The following is an 11087-nucleotide window of genomic DNA, read 5'->3' on the forward strand; positions in this document are numbered from 1 at the left end:
GCTCTGACACTGGAGAGCTTTTCGGTAATCATTATTGTTGCTGCTTCTCCTTTAAAAAAAAAAAAAAATCTTAAGGAGCCGAGGAATAAAGAATGGAGGGATCTGGTGACATGGTAAATGGTACTGGTGAATATGTGCACAGAAGGTTTATGGGATTTTAAGAGCTGCAAAGAGAAGTCATGTGTCTCACCCCAGGCTAGCCAAGATGCCATCATCTGCACGTTGTCTAGCGACGAACTGTTTCTGTTATGGAGGGCAGATCAAACGATGCTTGTCTTCAGTAGAAAGTCCCAGACAGACTCGTTTCCCGTTAGTGTGTGTTCTTGCCCCGGACCTTTCTACGTGCCTGCCCGTTGCACGGGGCACCTTGGGTTTTGCTACTGATTTTGTGGTAGACTCAATCACTTTTATCACAGTTCCAGGTGGGTCATTTCCCAGCTGAGAGTTTTTGCGGGAACAGTCGAGGGGAGGCCTAGTAATCCATCCAGGGGTGTGACAGCGGCCACCCAGACTTAGCCGAGGCCACACACGTGAGCACTCCCGCCATCTAGGAGTGAAATGAGTTTATGAGGACTCTGACCTGGAGTATTTGTGCTACCACATCTCATACAGACTGGGCCTCTAACAGTCACAGGCTTAACAGAGCCAAACTTACCATTTTGTAGAGGAAGCTATTGATGGCTGTAATAAAAGCAAAGGTACAAGGGTAGAAAGCAATGGAGGAATGTGTTTCTTCTCGTGTAGCAAGGTGACGTAAGCAGTCCTAGGTGGCACAGGAGCTTGTGGTGTCAAGGTCCTGAGTGCTTGCATTCTGGTTGTCTGCCTTCGGCTCAATATACTGGTTTTTCACCTTGAAGTCTAAGAGGGTAAAGAAGAAAAGGGTCCCCTCCCCCCGTTGCTTAAAGGTGTGCATCACATCTGCTCATATACCTTTGTCCAGGCTTAGGATGTGGTCACAGCCAACTGCAATCAAGGGCAGAAGCGTGTGGACTCCAGCTGAGAGCAGCTCCATGGCTCCTGACACACATCTCTGCTTTCCTTTCTAGGGGAGGCTCAGCAGATCCGGCGGACTGCCTGACAGCAGTGCCCAGGGGCCGCTACAATGAAAGAGAGATTCCGTACTACCCAGGACCTCACCTTGTCCATCCCCCAAGAGGAGGCTACTACCCCAGGCCTCCAGAGCTGAGGGTGACAGAGCTACGCTATCCGCAGTACTACCCGCCCCCGCCAGCCCATCAGCACAAAGGACCCTTCAGACAAGACGTTCCGCCTTCACCACCCCAGCACCAGAGAGTTCCAGCCTATCAGGAGATGGGCAGAGCAGGGCCCCGAGGGGACAGCCCTGACCGGTTCCCCTACCGTAACCAGGATCCCAGGCAGAAGAACCCCATGACCGCAGCAGTATAGCTAAACATATAGCCGACGCCATCTTTGCCCTTGCTAGACCCTAAGGCCTTCTCCAGGTTAAGGTGTTCCGTGGTACAGAGTGGCTCTTGCTCCCCGAGGCTGCAGCGCTTAACTGCTAATCAGAGCGGGCACGAGGGACAGGGAAATGGGGATGTGGATCCAAAAAGGGAGAAGGCTACGGTCCTAAAAGCAATACTTCCCGATACTTGAAAGGCTCGAAGAATTGGTTGATTCAGTGAGAGTGTCAGTTATCAGTGGAGATACACTATAGTAACCCTGGCTACAAAACCCCCAACCCCAACACTACACACATAGCAAAGGCAGTAGTACAGGCTTGGAGGTCTCTGCCAGGCCTAGTCACCCATTCAGAGACTCAGTCTCAGGCCCATCCTTGGAGCTGTAAGGCCTAGAGAGCGGCAGAGTAGAGAGGCTGCAATCATGGACATCTTCATAAGCACAATATTTTCACTGACCACAAAGCAGCAGTGAACACAGCCAGTGACCTCTGGGAAACTTTAGACCCAAAGGAAGACTGCATCTCCTTATTTATAGTCTATCTTGGGTTCCTGCTACTACTTGTTTGATACAAATGTTTGATACTTCCTTGTTTTTTGATATTAAAGTCAGTAGAATTTGAAGGCAGTATTAAGTGTCCTGGGAGGAAGCGCAAAGCTGGTCAGAGCTTCCAGAAGGAATTCATTCCAGGAGCCACAGTGAGCGGGTGAAGAAGGTTGACTGTCCCGTGGTCCTTGCTTTCCTCTCTCCCAGACCCTGGCATGCTTGCTTGAAGATCGCTCCTTTCAGAGTCCTCCTCAGATGCCTATAATTATTTTAACTGAGACCTCTATTTTAGACTTCCACTTAGAGGCTAAAGTATACATGTGAGTGGGATGGGCAAAGAAAAGAGAGTCTGCTGGTCAGGCCACATGGAAAGCAATGTCATAGGGATGTCAGTTCTGGAGTCAGTGCCAAACAGTCTGCCGCTGGGTCAGAGAGGAAACGGGTCACCAACAAGTAGGTAGAAGCGTATGTGTGTGTGTGTATGTGTGTGTGTGTGTTCAAACTCTATGGAGAATGGAAAATAAAATGGCCTTCTGGACGTTCAATGAGGAAGGAGTCAGAGGAAGTAAAGAAAGAAAATGTACAAGATTAAATCACTCTGCATCTGCTATGTCTCATTAACAAATGTCAGGGCAAGGCCAAGCTCCCCACCTGATTTCAGAGAGAAAAAAGAAAGTGTTCTGGCTTGAGAAGCTGGAAAGCCACTCTTCCTTCCTTTGAGCTTTTCTGTACAAAGAGCATCTGAAGCTGCCAGTGTGCTCCAAGTGGGAACACACCCAAACGCAGAAATGGCACAACAGCCCAGCATTCCGGACTTCTCAGTGACTCCTACACACTTTAAGCCCTCCACATTCCTTCTTCACACGGCCTCCCCAAGACGTCTTACATTCAACATAGACATATTTTGGCTGAGAGCAGAATAGCCCCTACCAACAGGTTTTTACCCAATGATAGTATTCTAGAATACATAGAGTAGCCATCTGGCCCAATTTTATTTGTTTGTTTGTTTTTCTTTTTTAATTTGAAATAGTTTTGTTAACCAAGAATGATGCAACTACTGGTTTTAGACGTAAGTGGTGTCATCTGCTGGACTTCAGGAGAGATCATTGTCTAAACCACAATTGCTGTGGCCTTCTGAAAAAACAGACTGCCAAATTGCTTTTTGTCCTCTGCCACCTCTCTTCAGCCAGCAACCTCGAATCATATGTAATTTGTTCAGTGGGGTGGAGGACCTCCAAGCTCTGCTCAACAAGGTATTATGGCCATGCTGTAGGGTCCCTGATGACCATGCTGAAAAATGGCATTTCTTTTGAGCCAAGGGGTCCTGAAAGAAAATGATACAAATGAGGAAAATACAACTTGGGGTGGGGGAGGGGACATTAGATCAACTCTTAAACCAGGCATGGTACCACATGCTTAGAATCCCAGCAGGCAGACTGCAAGGCAGATGCTAGACTGGACTGCAGGGTGAGCTTAAGACCAGCCTGAACTAACAAGACCCTTGCTTGAAAAAAAAAAAAAAAAACAAAAACACCAACAATTACCCTTTGGAGTTTCTGTAAAGCATTGACTTTATCCAAGGCAGAAGTCTCCCCTTGCGGAGAGGCTACACCACACACAGGTCGGCCAGGGGTAGGTGGCAATGGTGTGCTGTAGAGAAGAGGCACTTATGACGACTGGATGTTTCCACCTCCACCACTGGCGCCTGGGGTGCACAGGACCCCGACACACAGGCCTTGAGAAAGCTGTCCCCCACCTTGGCTTTGTGCTGTACACACAGTCGATCCAATAGTTGCTAATCCTGAGAGGCCCTCAGAGGCTCAAAGGTTTATTAAAGAGAAAAAAAAATAGATAACAGCTTTCTCTTCTTGCTCAAAGGAAAGCACTCACAGCATTTGATCCTGCCCTAAAAAAACTAACATTATATTTGTGACAGAGGCCGCATCAATCCAAGGACAAGCTCAGGCAGTGAGCTTTATAAATGCTTGTGTGATATCCCTGCAACTGTCACCTCTCCATAGCTACAGAACCATTTTCTAGTGTTCCAGGAGAGCAGGTGGCTATCTGGAAGTCCAGGCTATATGATCAGCAGGTCCCCAGGAGAAAGAAGAGCTACCAGTATATTTACAGCCTTGGGGAAACTCACTTTGGTATCTCTGTTGCTGGGAACGCTCACAGAGAAAAAGGTTTAACAAGAGCTACAAACCTGTTACTAGACCATCTAGCTTCTAGGGCCTTTTCTCCATTTTTTTTTTTTTTGGTATGAATACAAAGATGAGAGAGAGCAGACCACTGAAAACCTTTAGTCCCTAGAGAAGTAACTCTTCCACAAGAGAGAGAAACACATCTCATTGGCCCATCACACCACCTCTCTTGGTTTAAGACTGTTTCCCTACAGAGTCAAATCAGTGGACAAACAAAGGAACGTTTTCTTAAATAATGATTTTGCAGAAAACAAAGCTCAGAAAAAAAAAAAAAAGATGATTCTGAAACTCATTATTCTAAGACTTTTCAGCACATCTCTGTTGAACTCACAAGGCCCACATGGAGCAAAAGCCTGATGTATTCAATAGTATCATAGAGAAACAGAGCCTTGGAGGCTTTATTGGGGCCTTATTTCTTCTACCAACAGAATAAAATTAAAACAAGATCCATTGCCTTGATTGTTTTTTTCTTAGTTAACATACCTTGTGAAGGAAATCCTCCTGAAACTTCAGGAAGCTCAGAAAGCTGGTTTCTCTGTACCCTGGTCCACAGAGAGACCAAGAGTAATTACTTTTCCCCTCACTGGAAATAAACAGCATTTGTTTTTCTTTGTTTTCTGTTTAGTGTTTGAGCATTGTTATGGAATTCCAGGCCTGTGGATGGAACTGAAAAGTGGCTGATAAAGGAAAGTGTGTCTGAAAAATCCCCATCAGCATTAAACACTGAGATCCACTGTGAGCAGCTTTCAAACTGGCGTTAAATTGGGTAGACATCCCACTGTCTCCCAGGTCTGCTTGAACAGGAAGTCCAAGTTTTATGCAATTAGGCAGGAGGGAGTTCCATTCAGAAAAGCCCATAATAGTGTTTCTCTGCTCTCTCAGTTCATACCAACTTAGGTTAGGAATGAGGCTACAGTGAGACAGAAAAAGAGACTTTACACAGATATCCCTACAGAGTCACCTTTCCGATAAAAAGGAGTTAGCGATCTAAAATAAGCCAAGGCTCTCACGTGCAACCATGGCTTCTGCGTGCAACTATTTCTCCCTCCTGTTCTTAAACAGTCATGAAATCACCCACAGCCTGGCCTTTAAAGTTGGGTTTGGCTACTAAGCTCAATAGTGAGCCATTCCCAAAGACTCATTGCACCCATTTCTTGATCTGCTCTTCAGAAAGTGTTCTGTGCCATCCGCAATGCTATTTGCTACTGGAACATAAAACAAAACCTGTTGTTTATGCCCTCACTTTCTCCAGTCTTTCCTGTTTTGTTTTGTTTTTTATGATAACCAAGTCATCTGTTCATACACCCTAAAGATAAATTATGTGAAATCATATTTTGGCATAGGGGGATGGGGAGTGAACTCTTTACAAACTTTTTAAGATGATCCCATTTCTATCACCGAAGACATTTTGGATGTTATTATATATGAGTATATAAATTTTTCATGTTATATTTGCATTAAAATAAAGCTTTATTCATTCAGTGAGCTATCGGCATCTTGATTTGTTTGGGGGATCTGATGACTGCTCACCCTACAGCAGCCACATCTAAGACAGCGGCTTCTCAACCTTCCTCAAGCTTCAACCCTTTAACACAGTTCTTCATGCTGTGGTGACCCACAACCATGAAATTAGTTTGTTGCTGCTTCATAACTGTAACAAAATTACAGTAATTTTGTTACAGTTATGAATTGGTATGTGAATATTTTTGGAGAGGCTTGTCAAGGGGTCAAAACCCACAGCTTAGAACCCCTGTTCTAATAGTTGAGTAGCTCCATAGCAACACCCAAGAACAGCAGCAGGGCAAAGGGACATCTGCCAGTGCAGACGAGATCGGAGAGAGAGAAGCTGAGCTGCAATGTGCTACCAGTGCCAACACCAGCCAAGCCCACCAGGGACTCAGGAGGACAGTGGACCTCAGAGCTTCCCCAAATGAGAACAAGAGAGCTGGCTTTCGCACCTCATGACTACCCTGAGGAAGAGAAAAGACCTAGGGTCAGGCAGTTCTTTTTGGCTGGGACCATCTCTCATTGGTTCTTAGAGGGGCTGAGAAAGCAGTTCTTTTAAGGAGGGAGATCAAAGCCTCCCACCATGGTAAGCACAACATCATTCCATGCTGATTACCTCTCTGATGTAGAATCACTCACTTCACCTATCTCCAACAACATCACTGTCCCTCTCAAGGTCCCTGGCTTATTTTTAACCCTTTCCCTATTTCTAGCAAGTTCACCCAAGGTTTCATTATCTCCCAGCTCTCTCTCAGCCAGCTGCTTGAATGCACATATTATTCTGAACATTCCTGGGGGTTTGTTTGTTTGTTTGTTTTGTTGTTTGTTTTTTGTTTGGTTTGGTTTGGTTTGGTTCGCCCCTGGACGATAATGACCCACAAGCCCTTTAAACTCAACATACGCAAGCTTTCTCCAAAACTACCTGTTCCCTCACAGGTCTGTTGTGGACAATCGTACAGTCCCAGTGCAGAAACCTCAAAGTTGCCCTCGATTCCCACCTAAACTCCACCCATACCGATGTCCCATAAGCACTCTGTAGACACTCTGCGACAGTTCTCAGACGTGCCCACACTTCCTGGCGCTGTGGCCTAGTTCAGCCTGACCACTTTCTCTCCACAGCCATCTCTAGCACCTCATTTATCCCTGAGTTTACTTTCCCCATCCCACCTCTGTTCTCCAAGGCCTGCCGCCTGCTTTTGTGAATGTATTTTCCTGGAATACCTCCATGCCTCCATTTAAATGGTTGTCTAGAGCTCTTCCATGCTACATCACCCACTCCTAACTCTCTACTCTTGGCAGGGGTGGGGAGACATTGTGAAACAGGGAACTGGCGGGATTACCTAGCTATCTGTGGTGACATCTTTGAGAAAGAATATTGAAAAGTGGTAAACATGGATTTAAAACATTGATTAGATGTTAGCCACTAATTCACTGTGCAACCTTGGGCAAAACACTTATCCCTCCAGCATTGCGAGGGAAATGAACTTCTCTGGATTCTGTGCAAGAGCCGGTTGCGTGCACCCCCCCGCCTCCCAGCACCACTCTCAGGAATAACATGTTGGCAGCTTGAGATGGACCAAGCTGGAAATATTCAAACCACGGGGAATGGCTATAAGTGACACATTTGGATGCCTTCTCTTCTGGAGAATAAGTTATCTAGCATTTATCTGCACACTGCAGCAATAACCAAAAAGAAAGGGCTGACAAGAAGAATCAGTGGGTAAGAGCGCTTGCGTTGCAAGCTGATGACCTGAATCCAATCCCTGGACCCACGGTGGAAAAGAAAAAAACAATTCCAATGTTATCTTCCCCAAATGTACTATGGCGTGTACATGAGTGTATGAGAGCATGTCACACAAAGTAAGTAGACGTTTTCAAAAATAATCACCAAAACCCATGATCTCTGGTCCTGCTCACACAGGGTACACATGCAAACTTCCATCGTAAAAGCTCTCTGTGTCTCTCTGCCACTGGCAAGTTTATGTTTAAGTCCCGGGCTTAAAATCAACCCTGTCTTTTCTTCCTCATCCCCTACCGTTCCTCTTTTCCATCTGTGCCACCATGATTTCAATGTCTTAAATTGAATCTGGACACACTGTGCCAGCACCGTGGCAATAAAAGCGTAACTGTCCCTGCTTAAATGCCCCATAATAGACCCTTCCTAGGTCCTTAAGTCCCAGACCAGGCAGCTCTTTCTCTAAAAGCCTTGAAGTTACAGGCGAGAGACTGGCTGCCTCACCAGAGACTGGCTTCCTCTCTGAAAACAGAGATTCCTACTAGCTAGAAAACCTGATGCTGAAGACCACATTTGCCAGGTTTCTTCACAACCTGGGTTCTACATGGGGCCCAGCATTGGCAAGGGATGAGAGAGAGACATGAGAGTTAGCCATGCTTCTGCTTCAACAGTCACAGAAGCATTGGGTTTTGCTGCAGGAGCACTCAGACCCCAGCTTCGTGGGGCATCAAGTTGGTGCGGTGCTTATTCACTGGGATAGCAAAGATCCCGCCTGAGGGGATGTGACTCCTGCCTGTGTACTGGCACCTATGACTCTCTGGTCATCCCAAGAATAGCAACCCCATAGGGAGCTAGGCTTGTTAATGTGAACTTATTTCTAGAAGCAGTACACAAAACTCACTCCAACAATTCTGCAACCCCCCTCTCCTTGAATAAGGTAGAAGGAACTCGATTATCTGCCGCTGAACAGGCCAAGATGTGGCCCATGCCCCTCCTCCCAGCACGGAGTTGGTAATTCCACCACTGTATGTTACTGAGATACCTTCTGCAGATCCTCAATAAAACTTTTATGGCCCGTATTACAGCGATTAGTTTCCAAGTCTGTGTGGCCATCTAAGGTATACCGTTTTTTGTAGCACACTGCCTGGCCCTGGCGTTGTGCTCAAGAACTATTTGTTGAATTCATTTGAATGAAGAAATTAGGTGTGAGGATTCTTTCCCTGAGTTGCTGGGCTGCTGACATTCCACCCAGACCGTAAATCTCCAGGTCCTGTTGCTAAAGTTTGCCTGGCATTATTCTTGAAGTGAAGGGCATTAGCTCACGTGAGCATGCTGGAGCCTAATTTAAAACACGAAAGAGCAGGCCGGGAGATTGTAAATGCAAGGGGTAATGCATTATTTAGAGGGTAAAGAGAGACTTAAGTAAAGAGAAAGTGTATTACTTACAACCAGCTAAGATGGAAATACTTTTAGTCACACATGATTACTATTATTATTGTATAATTCCTGGATTTTAGGAAGCGCTTTGCAATCACTTGCATTACTTGTTCCTTTCAACAGCCATTGATGGTGAACTGGAACAACTCTCTGACTTTCCCCAAAGCAGTCGAGTCCTGCACACACTGGTACTAAAATAAAGATTTAATGAAGGCTGTCCCAACACATCCATAGAAACTATACCTTACTTTGTATCCTCGAAATTTAAATTCCCTTTTAGTGGTCATGCTTTTCCTCACTAACTATTGTTTACATTCCGTGCTGAATATTTCGTGATCACAGTAATTCTGGCTTGTCGTCCAGTCAAAGAATATCAGGTTCTTACTTATTTTACATAGGAAGAAACCGAGGCATCAAGAGGTCAATGTCTTGTAACCAGGGGTGGCAAAGGGAAAAGGGAAGGCTGAATTCACTCTGTCCTTTCTCTTTATGAGAGCTTCCTCTGTCGCAGGCACTGTACTAGGCTCTCTTTTTTTGCAACATGAGCGGGCACTCCTCCAAATCTCATTAGAAGATGCTCTGTCACGTGGGCCAGCACATTTCATGTGTGTGCTTCCCTCATTGGACTCACAGAGGTCAGTGGTCACAGGTAAAGATGCTTCCGCTGTCACCATCTCAAGACTCTTGTGTGTTAGTTAACTTTTCTTGCTGCTGTGACATAAGCAACTTACAGAGAGAAGGATTTTTGCTTTGCTCCTTTTGATCATTTGAGTTTGGTATTCTTGTAGCCTTCTTTTTTTCCCCTCACAGTTTAAGAGACATAGGCCAGCATGGCACAGGAGGTGATAAGACAGACCATGGGGCAGCTGATCAAAAAGAAATGAATGCTGGTACTCCGCTGTCTTCCTGCCTTTTCCCATTTTATTCCAAACCATGAGATGATGTTCTCCTGAAGTTCAAAGTGGGTCTTCCTCCTCGGGTAAAACTTTCTGGAAATACCCATCTAGATACACCGAGAGGTATGTCCTAAATGATTCCAAATCCAGCCAAGCTGACATGAAGATTAGCCATCACACCATTCTAAAATCATCCTTTGGGCCTTGGGCCGCTTGAAAGCAATCCTCCCTCCACAAACCTAAATACTCAAGCTTACTTAATAATGATGAATTGCAGCATCTTTAAAGGAGCTTTAATTATCAATCTTGATTAATTTCCGTGCTCTCCTGCCTACTCAATTTAACAAGAAATTCAACAATAAAATGATAGTCCAACAGATCCCACCACGGACAGCCTTGAGTACAAACCTACAGGCTCGGGGATGAGAAAGCCATGCTCATGAAGAACTGTGATGAGGCTGAATGTGAAGTGCTTTTGAAGGAGTGACACTGACCCTGACCGGAAGGCCTGTAAGAGAAAACCAGCTTTGACCATCAGCAAGTTCCGCATCTGAAATCACCTTAAAGGGACAGGGAGAACTGAAACTGGGCAGATGAAGAAAGGCATTGTCTTTCCAGATAAAGAGCAGAATGGAAGGGTCTAGGTAAGCAGGTCTTAACCTGTGGGTTGCAACCCCTTTGGGTCGCATATCAGATATTTATATTATGATCCATAACAGCAGAAAATTACAATTATCAAGTAGCGACGAAAATAATGTTATGGTTGGGGTCACTAACATGAGGAAGTGTATTAAAGGGCCACGGCATTAGGAAGGTTGAGGACCACTGCTCTTGGTGGAGCCAGGAGACCCCTAAATATATTTGAGTAGGAGGCAGGACGGTCTATAGATTGTTGGTAGTAGCCAGTAGCTGTCTGTAGTTAATCTGAGCCGAGACCAGCCTAAATGTTTTGTTTTGTTTTGTTTTGTTTTGTTTTGTTTTGTTTTGTTTTGTTTTTCCTAACCATTGGATGCTAGTTTAGGAAGTTCTTAACCTAACATCGGATCTTCAGATTTATGATTTATAGATCAGAGCCGTAAAGGAAAACAACTTGTCTTTGGGATTTCAGATCCAACAAAAAACAAGCTACTGAATCTCTTGAAGGAATCGCTCACACAAATGGATGCTTAAATAATAACAGCTTTGTAAAGGCACCGTACACATAGACCTCGAAAAACTCTGAAGTCAGTGTGCCGTAAGAAGAGAGAGCCAGCTCATCTGTGTGCAAAACTGATGCTAGTTTCCATGTTCGTTGGGTGGACACAAACCCACCCTACGGGTGGGAAAACTGAGGATCCAGGA

The 11087-nt window shown here is 45.2% G+C and overlaps 1 protein-coding gene across 1 annotated transcript in view; it reads left to right on the forward strand.

The window, feature by feature from the left end:
- Pard3b (par-3 family cell polarity regulator beta) overlaps positions 1-5657 on the forward strand; it is a 948430-nt gene extending 942773 nt beyond the window's left edge. Inside the window, exon 23 of the mRNA XM_060368467.1 lies at positions 1047-5657. Coding sequence (XP_060224450.1) covers positions 1047-1407 — 361 coding nt within the window. The 3' untranslated portion in view covers positions 1408-5657. The remainder of the gene's footprint in view (positions 1-1046) is intronic.
- Positions 5658-11087: the final 5430 nt, after the last annotated feature.

This window comes from Meriones unguiculatus, chromosome 15 (assembly GCF_030254825.1).
Source record: "Meriones unguiculatus strain TT.TT164.6M chromosome 15, Bangor_MerUng_6.1, whole genome shotgun sequence".
In the NCBI taxonomy this organism is placed as follows: domain Eukaryota; kingdom Metazoa; phylum Chordata; class Mammalia; order Rodentia; family Muridae; genus Meriones; species Meriones unguiculatus.